Source organism: Rhea americana, unplaced genomic scaffold (assembly GCF_003343005.1).
Source record: "Rhea americana isolate MKP2758 unplaced genomic scaffold, rheAme1 scaffold_5, whole genome shotgun sequence".
NCBI classification, from domain to species: domain Eukaryota; kingdom Metazoa; phylum Chordata; class Aves; order Rheiformes; family Rheidae; genus Rhea; species Rhea americana.
In genome coordinates, this window is record NW_028186645.1 from 7,498,279 (window position 1) to 7,515,151 (window position 16,873).

At 35.3% G+C, this 16,873-nt stretch overlaps 1 protein-coding gene across 1 annotated transcript in view; it reads left to right on the top strand.

The window, feature by feature from the left end:
- TTC7B (tetratricopeptide repeat domain 7B) overlaps positions 1 to 16,873 on the top strand; it is a 128,043-nt gene that overhangs the window by 25,676 nt on the left and 85,494 nt on the right. The window contains exons 6-7 of the mRNA XM_085317638.1: positions 15,150 to 15,228; positions 16,318 to 16,490. Of these exons, the coding sequence (XP_085173764.1) occupies positions 15,150 to 15,228; positions 16,318 to 16,490 (252 nt within the window). The remainder of the gene's footprint in view (positions 1 to 15,149; positions 15,229 to 16,317; positions 16,491 to 16,873) is intronic.

Consider the following 16,873-nt stretch of genomic DNA (forward strand, 5'->3'; position numbering starts at 1 on the left):
TGAGACTTTCCATACTGTATTTATTTAAATTTTGTTAAATCTTTTGATGAAAGCATATGAACCAAATAACTTAATATTTTTACTTTTTAGTAAATATGAGAACTTGAATTTCAAGGAGTAGTTACAAGTTTAAGGTATTTTCTTATCCTTTGTTGGTAGATACTCTTAGAAAGTGAATGAAAGCAAACTGCAATTCTTGATTTTTATAATTTTGATTTTGTAACTTTTTCTCCAAATCTCTTCAGTTATCACTTATTTTAACATTATGCTGCAGGATAAATGTACATGAAGATCAACAGTATGTATACACGCAATCTCTATTGTCTTTACTCTGTAGATCCTTTTAGACTCTGCATGGGAGGTTCATAATTTGTTAGAAAAAGGCTTCTATTAAATATCTAAAAATCCAGACATTACAGAAAATGAAAAAAGGAATACAACCCTCTATTCATTTTTAAGAGCTTTGAAACTTAGCACAAAGGTTTTTAAGTACATTTCTGACATTTGTTTTTGAAAACARTTGTTTAACAATTGGTTTGCAGTATTTCTTACTTTGTAAGGAAACATGGTTTGATTTGAAATATTGGCGCTTTTGATAGGCATTTTTGATATTTGATATTGACATTTTTGATGTACCAAAAATGTTATGCTTTCAAATACATAAGCACAAGATGAAGGAAAATCATGCAGTGTCTGTAAAGAATTCGAGATTTTGATGTAGTTTTAGCAGAGATGGTTGGTTGACAAAAAGACCTTCAAGTTTTGAAATTGTTCAGACATATCACCGTGGAAATGGTCACTGAACTGTAGAAATCTCATTGTTAAAGTAATGAAGTAGTGCCAAATAATGCTTGATCCGAGAATTATGTTTTAATTCTGTTTTCATCATCTAATTGTGGGAGGAGTGGAATGTTCTGAAAGCTCTGGTAAGTGAAAAATTTGAACTAAAAATAAAGTTACTGTTTTTATGCCTGTAGAAAGATAACTGAAAGACAAATATTGAAAGCATCTCAGTTGCCATTACGATACGGAATAAAGAAAATTCCATATTTTTCAAGAATTTTGATTGAAGGTCAGGAATGGAAATGGTCTGTTTAACAATTACATTTTGTRCCTAAGAGCACTCAATGTTGGAAAAGGCAGAGTAAGATAAATCAGCCCCTCTCTCCCTCTTGGCCCCCAGTTGTGCAGTGAGTTATAGATAGAAGAGCCTATAGAGACGTTTATTTTGTTTTTCTAGATGATATTAGTTGGTCTGGTATAAGCTTTGAAAGAAGGTTGGTTATAGTCCATGTATRCTTTAGTCCTACACAAGAAAACTTAGTGTTAATTCCTGTGTAAATACATAGTCAGTTTTTTTCAGTCTTTATTACAATGGTTGCTTGTACCTTACAAGTTAATTCTGCATTATATTTTTAATTATAATTTCTTCTTGGTGGGAGAGGAAATGAGGTGTTAGGAAAAATAATTCTGTGCCAATCGCTATTTTACATATTCCTGCCACTATATCCTTTAGCCTCCTTCCTCAGTTCGGAGCCCGTTTCAGTTCTTCTAAGGCTTCCAGGCCTCTAGTTTTGTTGCTTTCCTGGGTTCCTTCTTTTTGTTTTCAACTTGAATTTACCAAAACTGAACACAGAACAGCTACTGTAATTATTTAAATATGTATATGTGTTGAAATAYATTTTTTCTAACAGTGACAAACTTGCAGTATACTTTTGAACGCATTTTTTTTCCCAAAGTTACTTCACTGTATTTGTGAGTTTAGCATCTATCCTCATGTTAGGTATATAGAAATCGGATTTAAGATCTTTCCATTAGGCTTAGCAACATGCTTCAAATTTTAATTTAATCTATAATTGGAAAGATTAAATGAACATTATCAAAGYGTAGGAAACTTTAGGATAGGCAATTTAGAAACTGAAACATTTGTTATAAATAAGCTTTGTTGCAATTGAAACTATAGATGTTGAAAGGATTTGAATCCTATGAAGGAGGATCAGGGAGCTGATAAGARTTTAACTGCTTGTGTGTGGTGGGGGAGAAGGAGGAGAAAAATATGTCTGATTTTGGAGGCAGATTAAATCCACCTGCTTCATACTGCAGTGCAATGAAATTCCTTCCTTGTGTATGTTAGGAAGTGAGGCTTAAACTAAGAAGAATAAATCCTGAAATAAAAGTAACTTTCAGTTAACTGTATTCTGGTGTGTTTTGAGTCAGATCAAATGTTTATCTTTTTTTCTTAACTAGTGTAATGGCTTTAATTTATGCATTAGAGCATGCTGATAGGATCTGATGATAATGGTTGGGAAAATAGATAACAGTAAATGGRTAACTGGGTTTTTTTGTGTGTGTGTTTAAGACTCGAGTTCAGCTCCAGTAAATACTAATAAACGTAACTGTTCAACCTGCTGGAGAGTTGAAATAATTAGTTTGAATGGCTTTTGCTGTGAAATTTGTTGCATGTTTTGGGACTAGTTGATTAATCACCGCTTTTAATTATACTTCTTCCACTAGAGGTGAAAATGCTTGGGCTGTAAAAATTGTACTATTTTGGCGTGTGAGTCAGTTGCAAACTAAAAGAGAAGATAAGACAACTTTAATACTGTCAGTAATAGGATTGCTGCATACCCAGAATGCCAGCTGATCCACTTGAAATTGCCCCCTTGCTCACTAACTGTGCAGAGATTTTCTTTTAAGCCAAGAAAGTAAGTTCTTGTAGAGGATGAAGTGAATATCTTACAGGTATGCATTATCTTGTATGAAAAACTATAAAGTGTTTGAAATTTCTGAAGCCTAACTGCTAAGTGCCAGCATTTGAAAATACATGGAAAAGCAATTATCCGCAAGAAAAAAAAGTGGCCACATGCTGAACAGAAAAACATTACTTTAGTGCTCTATTAAGACACAAATCTGAAATTAATGKTTTTTTTCCAGAATGTACTGAATTTAAGTAAAGACTCAAATACTATGTGCTCGCATTTCACTTGGGAGCAGAGGAAAGGCTTCAGTTTGAAATGAATTACAAAGAAGTTAAAAAGTTCTTTGGAAACTAAAAATAGGCTTTATGTGCCTATTTTTTTTTTATTTAAAATATATAATTTAAAGTGTTTTTCTGATTGATTACACAACTTCCTTCTGGTTTAGTAGTTGTCCTGTAAGCTCAAGTTGAAGGCTGAGTTCAAAGCCYTGATACTGTGCCAAGAAAAACTATGAACTACAAAACTTTGACATTAAGACTTTAATATAGCTACTTTCAAGTAAAATGCCCCTGAGAAAGAAAGGATAGAGTTTTATGTACTCAGTAATCCCTGTGTTCTACTACTTTCTTTGCTTTGTGTTCATGTTATAAGATAAACGTGCTTTCAGAAAAACTTAACTTGTAAATGATTTTTTTTGAGGTAGCAATATGTAGAAAAATACTAGCTATGTATGCTTTTAAAGCAAGAGAAATTTTTGGTTGCAGTCCAGAGCAGGTGGCCATCAGGTAGAAAATGAATTTAGCTAATCGTTAGAGCTCTGTTGTGGTGTCTGCTATATGTCACTCGCATCCTCTCCAAGGATATTGCTGCTGCAATTTAGCCTAATCTGCATCACGGTTCRTGCTTCCGTCATGCTGGAGCAAAGCCTGGGGGACCTGGACCGGAGCTGTTCTTCTCATAGTGCCTGTACTTGTGTGCTGGCAGACCTTTCCTGTCCTCCTCACAAAGTATAGTGAGAGCTTTCCTTTTTGCCAATAGCAAGTTAATCCAACAAAAAAGTAGTAGTTCTTMTGCACATAAATGAGTTTTCTTGGCTCACAAAATGTTTGACAAGCACAACACAAGAGGAGGGACTAAATGGAGAAAGTGGGAGAGCAGAGARGAAGATTTTACTTCTGCACTCTTAAAGTAACCTTAACTTTGAGGTAAGATCCTTTTGGATTTCTTGCTAGACTAATCATTGGATGAGACCTGACYAGAAAAATCTCTTAGCTTTTGAGAATACAGTTCCATAGCACCTTATGTTGTGCTACAGTCTGACTGTTGTGGTTGTTCCCCTTTCAGCTGCTACTGGTTTGTGCCCTTTTTCTGGAACTGTAGTCAATTTTCAGTCACTTCTTTGAGTGCTTGGTCTTAAAGACTTACCTATGTGTAAGTTCTTTGTTTTAATTTCCCTTTTCTCACTTCCATGGCATTTGCAAAAATACGTCTTTTGGGTTAGTGAGGGAGAGTGGATGGAAAGATCCACTGGTACTTCTATTACCCATCTACTCCTATGGTTTACTTACTCTGGAGTTTTTCCGTGATGAAATCTGGGAGAAGGATTTATGAAAATGCTCGGGATAAATGAACATCAGGAGGCTCTGGAGGCATCGTTTTGCCCCCTYGTGTTAGAATACAGTGCTGTTTATCACTCTCTGAACGTGTTCAGATCTTGCTGCATACCGTTCATCAGTCTCAAACCAAGTAGGTCCTTAATCAAAAAATAGAAAAAAGATGAAATACAAAAACATTAAAATGCTGTACAGYATTTTAGCATTCTTGATACATGAAATATCACTGCTGTATTTGAAAGTAAACTGGAAATTACAGTTTTGGAAACAACTTTATCATGGAGGTAATTTTTGTTATATTTGTGTAGTTGGGAGACTAAGCCAGAATTTATTCTAGATATGGACAAAAAATCACTATTTGGCTAAGAAAAATTAGTTTCAAATATCAGTTTCATGTCGAAAGCTTTTGTCATCTTTACTTAGGATTCTGTTCTTACTATGTTAGTTCTCATTGGAAAATACAGTAGGTCTGGACATGAGGGGAAGTTGTTATTCTCTCACAGATTCAGATAAAATAACCTGTCAAGAGGAGTTTGTCTTTTTTCTTCTTCTTGTGTTGTGTGCTTACTTGTTCTGACTTGCCTTAACTTCAATAGTTTAAAATAAAATTCCACTATGAAATTTACATATAGAAAATCATCAGTTTTGCATGAAGGACTAAGCTGAATATACATGTGAAAATCATTTTTTTCAAATTGATTTCCAAGAACATTTGTAGTAATTACTGTTATACAACAATCTAAAAGAAGGATGTTAGTATCTAAATTAATCCTGAATATTGATGACTTTAATAATATGCAGTTGTAATTCAGACTCTAGCTCAGTTTGGAGAAGATAAGCCTACTGTTTTTTTTTAGCCAAAGTATTATGATTCTTGCTTATTATGGCTGTTACTCATGTTTGCAAGCATCAAATTTCTGGTTTTGTTTTTCACATTGTGTTATAATGGCAACACAGAAAATGATATTTGTAGCCTTAAATTGTAGAGGGAATATTTAGTGTCCTCTTCCTGCCCCTCCAAAAGTGCTTGTTTTTTTGCATATATATATATATGTGTGTGTGTGTGTGTGTGTGTGTGTGTGTGTGTGCCTTTTTATATTTATATATGTAAATATATATAACATAGATAAAAATTTCATTTCCTGGCTTTGACATTGTTCTAAAGATTGCTGTGCTTCAGGCATCACGTGGTTTTGCTTTCTTTCCTCTCTTGTCCCTTTTCGTGCAACTTGCAGGGTAAGAATTCATAGAATGATATAGGCTGGAAGGGACTTTGGGAGGACGTCTTATCCACAGCCTGGCTCTGAGCTGGCCCTGCTCTGAACAGCTTAMTCAAGCCCTGGCCAATTGTTTGGAATATCTCCAAGATGGAGATTGGAATTCTGATTAAGTGTGGGACCTGGATTTTGTATGAGCAGTGGTCAATAAATAAGCTATATCAATAAATGAGACACATCACCAGAATGTGAACTGCAGTAACATACAACTAGTTAAGAATCTTTTGAATTTCTTTTCATTGATACTGACTTTTCTTCAAAGGGCAGTTAGTTTCTCTRCCTAAATGATGACAGTTATTTTCAACAAGAGGAATTTTTTGTTCCATGAATGTACCATTCACTGTTTTTATTAAAACATTCAGTAATAGTTTAACATTTCAGTATTTTGAAATACTGGTTACTAATTATGCAAATTCTTTGTTCATATTAATCCTGTTCTTAAACAGATTAAAAATGGTGGAAGTTGCCAGTTTTAACTCCAAAAATGTTAACTGACCCCATGAACTGCTGTAGGAAAAAAAAAAAAAAAATAGCAGGTGGGAAGACTAGTTGGTATTAAATTTCATCACTGTAGTAGCGGATTTGCTACGCACTCGGGTGTGTTTGCACTGGAAAGGATGCAGCTGGTGGGCCTGTAAGCACATGTGTTGCAGTCACAGCGGTGACGAAAAAACTGGCTCTTGGAAGAAGCGAGTGATTAATTAGGTGTTCAGAACTGTAAAAAGACTAGTGCTAAGGGGCTGGTTCATCTCGATTTAAATAGTAATAATTATTATGAAGCTATTTTTGTAAAGGTCTACCAAATTACAGTATTTGACTCTTCAAGACTAGCCCACTTAACTGTAAGCTGTAGGCAGTGCCATAACAATCAAATTATGAGTTTTGAATAACTCGATGTGCTGGTACAACGAGCAGAACACTGCTGCAGTGCTAAGAGATGCTGAACACCGTGCAGGTGTTTGCAGACTGCGGCTCTGTTTTCCTTCAATATTGAAATTAATGGCACTTCACAATTCATCAATTTTTTTTCATTGTCCATTCCTCAAATGATTTCTGTATAACTAGCCAAGCAGAATTTTCAAAGTTTCCTGTTTTGTGGAATCTTTTGACAGTAATCTGAATATTTAAGACAAGATCAGGATTAAATTGAAGGTTGTGAGAATCAAAGCTCTCTACCCTAAATATTTAGGAGATGCAGTATATGTTACAGCAACTCTAGTCACCTAGAAGATTGAAAGGCAGGTAATCTTTGCTCCCCTTATRTTTTCAGGTGAATACTGAAAAATCTCCCTTCCCATCTCCCAGTTTCTTTTTTCTTTCTTTTTTTTCTTTTTTTGAAATACAGAACAGTGCATATTTGCTGAGGAGGGCTTGCAACATTCTGTTGACTTGCAGGCGTTTTGGGGTTAGTATTGAAATAGGACATTTTCCCATAAAATGATTTGAATTTAGTAGATATATCAGATCTGACCATTCCTCTTTTGCCTCCCAGATTTTCCTTCTAGTGCTGGTCTGCTTTTCTCAAGTAACCTTTTTCTGAATTCCCATCTTATGCACTGTATTTTAAGCATGAGAACTAGAAGGTAACACTTCTCCAATGCACAGAAATGCCCTTGCACATTTTCTTTCTCTCTTGTGTATGAGTGTAGAGCATATGCATGGGTAATTTTTACTGTTTTTTAATGCCTTTGTGTTTTACTGCTGTCAAATCCCTGTGTTACTATCGTGTGGGTATTTTAAAATTGAATTTCTTTGGAAATAAGTAGTGCATGAGAGATCACATTCAAACAGGCACATATCTGGTAAGCAACTCAGCAGTGAAATGATCAGACTCATTTTACTCTGACTTTTTTTATAAGACCATCGGCAAGATGGCTTTTAGATGTCTTTGTATGCTCTCCTCCCTGAAAGAAGTGTTGCTGGAAACCTCATGCTCAAGAATGCAGGCGAGCTCCTTGCAGAAGTCTGTATGCAGAGGAGCAGTATAAGCAATGGTGATTACTAATAAATAATTCTGCTCATATATTTTTTTAAGTGTTTCCATTTGCTTTTCTTATACTACAGATACAATACATAACATGAATTGTATATAGTATGACTATGGGGAGTTTTTTTGTCTCCATTTCCATGCTTTTCTCCAAATTAACRTTTTCAGTTAAATGCCAGTGTTTATGATTAATTTAAAAAAATAAGAGAGTTTAGTAAGCATTTTCAGAACTGCTGTTGTAATGCAAGAGAGAAAAGGAAATCTCCTCCATTCTGTTTTGTTTTAATATAGCAATCTGATAGTGAGTACAAGAGTTGTCAATAAAAGGATAAGATTCTTAACTGAGAAGTAAAAGGCACTTAAGTAACTTAAATTTGTGGAAGATGGTGTGTTTTCTTCAGAGAATCCCCCCTCTTTCAAGTGCTGTCCCGGGTTTGACTTTATTGAAAAAAATAAAGTGCCCCTTTCTTTTCCCCTGTATCGGCACTGAGAGACTCGAGGGCTGAGCCACGTGCGCCCCTCGGGCTTTGGCCTCCCGTGTTGTTGCTCGGCAATGTTTCTGGCTAAATACTTGGCCTATATTAGCTTTTCCTCTTCTGCCARCTGTTACTCTTTCACTGATGGATCCCAGCGCTTTTTTTGTGGCTCAAAATCATGTGCCTTATCTCAGCATACTTCTTCTGCGTGGTTTCTGCTGCTGTTTTCTGACCTTTGYGTCCTTAGGGCGAGTTGTAAAGCCCTGCAGGTGTTCAACCTGCTGAAGTTCTCCATGTTTACATCACTCCTCATATTAAACCTCCTGTGTGACCTCCTATATCTTCAATTTRGTATGCTAAAGAAAATCGCTCTTGGGTTACACATTCTTCCTTCTAGTTTTGCATTCATTTTTTCCTAAGTTTCTTTTCAATACAGATAAAGTACTTCTATGAAATTTATGATCATACAGATTGTCTGACATGTAATACTGTGTTAATAATCAACAGAGTAAATTCTGTCTACGTGATTCCCTCTGTTAACTTATTTTCTTAATAAAACCAGTTTTGACATGGTCAGTGCTTTCTTTTGGTGAATCAAAAAACAAATTTTTTTTTGTCTGTGGTTTTGCTTGGTACCTTCTTAATCTACCCCTGCTTCTTCCTCTGACTAGATCTTTGCTTGAGAAGAGAAACTGGCAAAATAAGGAGAGGTAGAAGTCAAGAATTCTAACAAACCTCCCATCTCCAGTAACTGGAGACGTCCTCTCATGATTTTGGTCTTTGTGCCTTGATACCTGAATCTGTTACTAAAACAAAATATCYGCACGCATATGCAACGTCCTGGGAAGGAGCTGCGGTGGTGGTGTGAAGAGATGCGGTAAGCAGAGCGCGCAGCTTCCTGCCGCTGTCAAGCGGAGTCGTCTGCTGCCGTCTTCCCCCTGCCCCAMTCTCCTGGCGTGCGTTTTTCCTGTTTGCTTTCTGTGGATGCTGGTGCTTGCTTGGCTTTCTGCTCTCCAAAACAGCAGAAGACAAACGCTGCAGAAGACCGTCTAGCTTTCTGTCGTTCTGGTGAGATGAACTGATTGACGGGAAGGTCTGATAACGGCTAGCGCTGGTGTGAGGAAAGGAAAGGACGGTGCGAAAAGAGTGTAGGGAGATGGAAAGGAGGAAAAATGAGGGGAAAGGGGGAAATGTACCAGGAAAGGAGAATGGGGAGAATGAGACCTTCCCTTTCGGGTAGCAAACAGTCCGGTAAGCTCAGCTACTTGTGGAACTGCAGGCTGTGCAGTGAGAAGTGTTTTCATTTCAGAAGCATGGGATTAGGATCTGCAAGCGAAAAGTAGCAGAGTGTAAATTAAGACTGTTTAGACATGTGTCTTCTTACTGTGTACTCTGAAAGAATTGCTGTTTGAATAGGCTGTTTCAAGTAGTTAATGATTTATGTAGCAGTAACGGCAAACTGAGGTATACCTTTAATATGGTTTATAAGCCAAAAGTTCAGTCAACAATCTATGAGCATAAAGCAAACATGATCTTTTGTGGAGTGAATTTCAGACAACTGGGATTTTCTTACTGCATGAGTTAACAATGGATAAAATCAGAAGTGCAAGATGTTTTTCAAAAATGTGTTTAGAAAGAGTGGTTTAGRTTATGGAAGGAAATAAAGGATTTCCTACTTCTAGTTTAAAGTAGTATCTAGTGATAATCAGTGTTTTGTGGGAATAATACTGTAGTGTGAGAATATTCAAAGTGAAAAAGTATGAAAGAAGGAGCTGAAGTGGGGGAAACACACAGAGGAAAAATACAGAATTGACCAAAGTTGTAACTGTGTTGCCTTCTGGAGACAAACATATAAAACATCTAAMCCTTCTAAGTTGTCTCTGCCATCTTTCCCCTGCCCCACCTAAGGCAACCACCTAAACATCTAAACCTRAAGCTTGTTTGCTTGAATTGACTTGGGTTGCATCAGATCTATAATTTGTGTAATTATTGATAAAATTATTCATTTCACTCCTCCTTAAACCTGAGGGAAAACAGACTGAGACATTATGGGAAGTATCATTGGTTTAGCAGAACATTTAAAATTGTTTGRTCAGACCTTTAATACTGCTACTGCAGAAAGCCACAGATATTTTAGTGTTTTTCACTATATAAGCGTGTTTTTTCTTTAATTCATCTTTGTAAGGGTATGTAGAGCAATATATTGCTTTAGTATTGTAAATGGCATATGTCTGAGTATTATGGTGTTCTGTTACTGCTGAAAATTGACACCCTTGATTTGTAACGTTCCTTACATTTTGTTTATGCAGTAGGTTGCTTAAATGTAAAAACGTTTTTGGACTTAATACGGTGTAGGTTACTGGCTGAAGGTAATTAGCTAGAGTGCATGGAACTAAATCGTTCTTAAGATGATTTCAGTAGAACTACGTTGTGAACGTGCAGATCCTACTTCCGACTGACACGCGTAGCAAGAATTTTGCCTTCCTTCACTCTRTCCCTCAGCAGACTAGCTGTCCAGCTTTAAAACAAATGCATTTTTCTTTGCTATGAATTGGTAAAGAAAATAAGCTTTAAAACCTACAATGTACCATTGAATTTTCAAGTGTTGTATTCCCTTTTCTCTAYGTAGAGAACGTTTGGGAGATGGGCTCAATTCTAAAAGCAGTTTATACTTCATCACTTTAATTGACCCGTCTAGATTTAATTGTTGTTTGTTTTTTCTTTTAAAACATGAGTATTTCTAAATGAGATCAAGTAAACCTCAGAAGGGAGGTAATAGTTAGGCTGGTATAAGAAACAGCTTATTTATATTTGCATGGTTCTGGATATACTTCTWCCTCTTGAATGGAAGAAGTATCCACAATTTAGCAACTGACTTGCACAGCACAGGAGGTCTAGGCTCACTAAGCAAAAGTAATTCTGATTACATATTTAAGCTATAAAAGGTAATGTTTAGTCTAAACTATATTTTTTATTGATGAGCATAAGAGAAATGCTAAACARTTGCCGTAATAATGGAAAAGATACTGTTATCAAAACCTATTGTAAATACAAAGTAAATTACTCTTATCAACCTTTTTGAGGTTCTGTGTTAAACATTTCTTTCCTAGCCTGATCTGAATACATTGTGACTAGAACTCACTCCCTTTGGTAGAAGGCATAGTGTTTTTGCTGCCTTCCCATTTGCTTCTCAGTGCGACCTAATACTTTTCTTGATTATTTCTGGCCATCTGTGGATCACTTTGAGCAGTTTTTTTCTTCCTTTCTGATTTAAATCTTTTGAATATTTATAAATATTTCTCATCTTTGTAGACTTTATCTGGGATTTGAGGTATATCTGGACTGTTAATGGCAAAGAATTAAGTGGTGCCAAATGTGCTTTTTGGAACAAAGAGGCTTCATGGTGGTGACGGTGCACCAAAATTTTGCTACTGCTAGCCTGCGTGCATACATTCAATTTTCCTGATCCTGCATTGAAAGCCAGTCCTTACCGGCCCTAATTTTTCTTCCTGCTCTTTCTTTCATATTGTATCTACAATTACTGATCTCTTACCCTGCATAGGRGTGAGAAACTTTGCATTAGGCACAGTTAAAACATTTTTATTACGCTAAATAGAAATGCAGTCTGCAGTTTTCAAAGGAGCATGAAAGTTGATCTTGTAAGTCAACTTTTAATCAGAATGATTAATTCCATTCAAATATAAATCTTTCGTGATTTGGAACACAAAGGTGCAAATTAGTTGTAAAGGAATCGATTCATACAGTAATTAGTGTCTAATACCTTTTTAATCTGCAGGTTCTCAGCCTTTAACTGGTACARTGTTCATTGAATAGTCAAACTATTTTTTTTTCATTTGAAGCTTGAAAACAGCAATTATTGTCATTAAAAATGAGGAAGATGAAATTCAAAGGGCTTGACCCAAGCGCATCCTGATGGGGGGCGGTCACGTGAACGTGTACATGGCTAACTAGCAATGTCTGTCGTGTCTGAAATGACTGAAAGTCTGTCAGCTCTGAATGTGCATTAACATATCCTTATTTCTTTCTCCAAATTTTGAAAAGATCTCAAAATCATTTACAGACACTGTGCAAAGTTGTTTGCTATGTTAAACTGCCCTTTTGCTCTGGAATTCAATCAACGAGGGTGGAACTGCTAATATGAGGGCATAGCATAATGAAATCAGGTAAAGGTTATGTGCTTCCTAGGCAGGAAAGGTATGTGCCGGAATAGCTTCCACCCTATTCTCCCAAATATTAAAAACTGTTAACAAATACAGGAAATGTACTTTGCTAAAAATAGTGTAGTGTGGAGATGTACCATAATGTTTGTGGTATAATTTGCTTCATTCCTTTTCTCTCAAAGCATTTAACTCAATTCTTGGGTGATTTAGTTTGTAGTTTTGCAGTGTATTTTTTCTAGTACGTTTTGTGTAGAAGATGCTAAACAAATCTAAGTTGTACTGTGTTTTTGTTCACTTGTGTAGTGGATCTGTGTTAAATGCTTTATGAAGCAAAAACTAATTCTTGTTTTTTCTTAAAAAAAAAAAAAAAATCCTGTATGATTTTACTGCTTTTTCCATGAGACGGTAGAACTTCAGTCGCACATTTTAGTCCCTCCTAGATGCTTACCAAAATGTAATAGGTAACTAATAAAGTGTCATGACGTTGTTAAGGACTTCTAAGTCATGTACTTTTTCATAGTGTATTTTGTTGTTCTTGTAACAAATGAAAATGCATGAGCTTTGTATGAAAAAATTGCTACATCATATATATTTTTTAAAGTTTTAAGTTACTGTGATTTGAAGTTCTACTATGCATATATTTCATCTGTAGTAGCAAATTAGTCTTTTTAGTTGTCAAGTTCTTTTCCTCTGCTCTTTGTCTTTCCTGACAATTTTTCAGAGAGCACTCTAGTTTCTTGGGCTGCATTTCTTTTCTTTTTTCCTTTTTTTTTCCTTTTTTTTCTTTTTTAAGTCTTGTTATGTGGATGCATTTGTGAATTTGAGATACAGTCCTTGGGCGACAGCTCCATTAATGAGAAGTGTACTGTCGCACTTAGAACAGAGGACTTGAAGTTGGGATTCCAGTGATCTCATTTTGACTCTTTTACATATTAATTGTGTGATGCTGGTGAAATGATGTATATTTTGGCTTTCCAAAGGTGCTGAATGTATCCAGCTTCCACTGAGTTCGTAGTTTTTTTGAAAAATTAAGCCCAGTAATGTTCAGTGTCTACTTTTGTTAGTCTCTGAAATCGGTGTAGTATGTGATAGCTATTGAGAGACTTGTATGAAATAAATAATCTTTCATGCAATTGTTCCCTTGTTAGATATACACACAACATTATTCTTTTTAGGAAGGGGCTAAATGAAAACTTTTTAAATAATGAAAACTTTTGTTTCCTGTCTGCAAGTAAGGTCTGCTGCAACACACAGACTTTGACAGACAATCATTATTTCTTATGTGAATCATGATTATTTCTTATTAATCAATTTTGGAGTCACATTGAATGTTTGTTCTTATGGGTTTTGTTTTTTGGAAACATTATTTCTTCAGAACTCAGCTTTTATATAAAAAATATTTTTAAAGGTGAATTTATGATGGTGAAAAATGTTTGGCTGTGCTGGAAGCTAAAATTTCTAATAAACACTGATAATCCTTTATGATATAAAAGGTAACATACATGATCTTTGTCATATGATCTGAAAGTTAAAATAAATGAGTTAAGCTTTCAGATTAACTGCTAAAAGTTTTAAAGTTGATAATCTGTTGCTTCAAACATTCTGGTTTCAGCTAGCTGCAACTAAATTTAAAAAAAAATTGTGCAAAGAAAACTTGAATTTCTTTTTATATAAACAAATTGCTGCCTTCCTCTGTAAATGTACTTAAAGTGCTGCTTTTTCTGAAGGGTGTTTTCAGCATCACCTGTGCAGTGCAGTGCAATGATGCCTTTATTTACGTGATACCAAATATTTCTTTTTCACTTTTGACCCCATGTTATGTAAATGTTATGCAATTTATACACAGTCACATATATCTATATGACATAACAGCAGTGATTTAACATGTAACACTTTTTTGATTGACTCACTTCCTGTTCAGAAATTAAATCACATGAAGAATGAAATGACTGTCATGTGTTGTGTGTTGAGGTTGCAGAATTCAGTGGTTCAAGACAGCAAAAAGCAGACCTGTTTGTTTCACCACTTCAAAGATAAGCTATATTAATATAAAAGAAAAATGTTCTTAACCCTTCCTCCCGTTTTAATGCAATAAAAAAATATAGCTGAGATAACTGGTGTGATGATCAGGAAAAATAAAGCTGACATGACCATTGGCTTGAATTAAAAAATAATCTGCTTCTGTTGTTTCAGAGGAAAGTTCCAATCTGCTAAAATATTTAGTTAATGTGAATCTGGTGCCTCTTCTTTGAGGATTTTGCATCTCTTTGCAAATGTAATGTAAGCAGAAGGGGTAGAAGAAATATAGACAGAAGCTGAAGGGGAGGAACTGCCCCAAAACCTGCTGGAGTCGAGAAGGGAGYGCTGGTCTCCCAGTCCTCTGTTCTAACCTGGCGGCTTGCCTGCTGCGTCGCTCCTCCTTAGACCTACTTTTCTGTGTGAAAAGGAGTTTTACATTATTTACAATAAATGCTAACTTTTTTTGTTTTTTACTTCCCTCTTTTAAGGCATCAAGAGGCAGCTAAAATCCAATGCATTTTTCAAAGTTTGTGTGTTCAAGATGAATTTGAAAATTAGAACTATTGAAAATTAGAACTGTAGTAGCCAGAGTAGTTTCAATTTAGTGTTTTTTCCCTTCTGTGATCATCACTTTTTACAAGTACTATTTTAATTTCCTTTCTTTTGAGCTACCTCTATTTTGAAAATATTTGTTCAATTAAATTGTGGGTTGGGGGTTGCAACAGTAAATAGTAGTGGGGTTTCCAGATGAGCATATACACATATATTTCACAGAAGGGAGATATTATGCAGGAAAAAAAAACTGATCGTATGGAATTTAGTGAGTTTATCAAGTACTATATTAAAAYGTTAATATATCCTACTTGCATTATTGTCAAATTTTATGCTTATGTACAGGAACTTGACAAGAGGAGTTGGTAGATTTAGAGAAATACTAAGAGCTGTTGAAACAAGAACTACACAAAATCTGCGAATGGTAAGTTATACTAAGCCGTATTCCTATTGCAATATCTGAATTCTRTTAGGCAGATAAAATGTAAATATGGTGGATGAGTTAGAGCCAAATAACCAGACTACAGCATACTGCTCAGGTTTGTTACCCCCCCGTTTTGAAATGCTACGTTTTGTTGTTATAGTGAATGATTAATACAAAAAGGAATGCTTGATAACTATCTTTTCTCTATTTCTCTTTGTTATTTGTCATTACAGTTAAAAACTAGTAGTCTCTAACCATATTTTCAAGCTAGTCACAATTGCCCTATTTATGACTTACCGGAGTTTCACGAGTTTTGTCTTTCTGTAATGCAGTGAGGGTAAAGAGCAGCATCTCTGCTTGTGTTCTGTTAAGTTGAAAGCTACATAGTTATCATTTCTTTTTTTTTTTTTTCTTACTGCTTTCTAAATGAATATCTTAATACTAGACTTTTTTAAAACTTGTGGAATGATCATAATAAAGATGATTAATTTCTCAATTGATGTAATAACTGATTCCTAACAAGCATATTAAAATTATTATACAGAATTTTAATGGAGAACAACAATACAAAAATTARTACAATAAAAGATAAAGAGCTTCTTATGGTGTAGGAATTAAAGATGGAAGATATAGCTTATATGGTACTGCCCATGGCTTATATTACCCATATGTTGCTGAGAAATGCTACTAGTTTTGATAGAAATGCAGAGGTTGTTCTCGTTCTATTACACTGTATTGTACCATTTCTAAGATACTAAACTCTTATTTTTTCAGGATTACCATATATAGCTTGCATGCATATGTACAAAACATTAAAAAGTAGATTACACTGATACATATTGTAGAYACATATCTCGATTTTAATAGATAAAATCACTGAATTGTTTGCTGGTGCTGTTTTTCCATTGTTTTTGCAGAATCAAAGTGGGTACTTGTGACTTTCAAAAACTACTTTGCCTAGTATTTTGGATGTTTTAAACTGRTAGAAAATATATTCTACATTGCTATTCTTTATTTGAAATAGTCCTAGTGTTTTTTTGAGACTGTTCTTCATAATCTAGGGAAAATATTTGTCTCTCATTTTTACAGACGATAGCAAGACAATTAGCTGAAATCTTGTTACGAGGCATGTGTGAACAGAGTTACTGGAATCCACTTGAAGATCCTCCTCAGCAGTCACCCCTAGATGATCCCCTTCGAAAAGGTTCAAATACGAAGAATTATGCACTCAGTAGAAGACCTCGGGTATACACTGGAGAAAAGTATGGCTGACGTTACATCTCTCTTGTTTCTGAAATTGCAGTTGTTGTTCTTTGCATCATGCAATTTAGTTTATATTGTTGAAAATGAAGGAAAGGTTGAGAAATGTGAAGGTCTTTCCCTGCTCTGCATATATATTGTACAAAGAGAACCAGAGCAACCTGCTTCTCCAAAGGGAAGTTTGCACTGTGTACATGAGACCTTTTTGTCCTCACTTCCTAGAATATGATGATGATCTATAGTGGGGCATACGCTCAACTCAGTAGCTCACCTTACACCTCGGATGCAAAAGAAATCATAGTGTGTACGGCAGTGTCTTTCTGCTACTTGGAGTGATCCACTAGTGCACTCTCGCACCACTTCTGTTGTGTATGAGTGGCTTGCT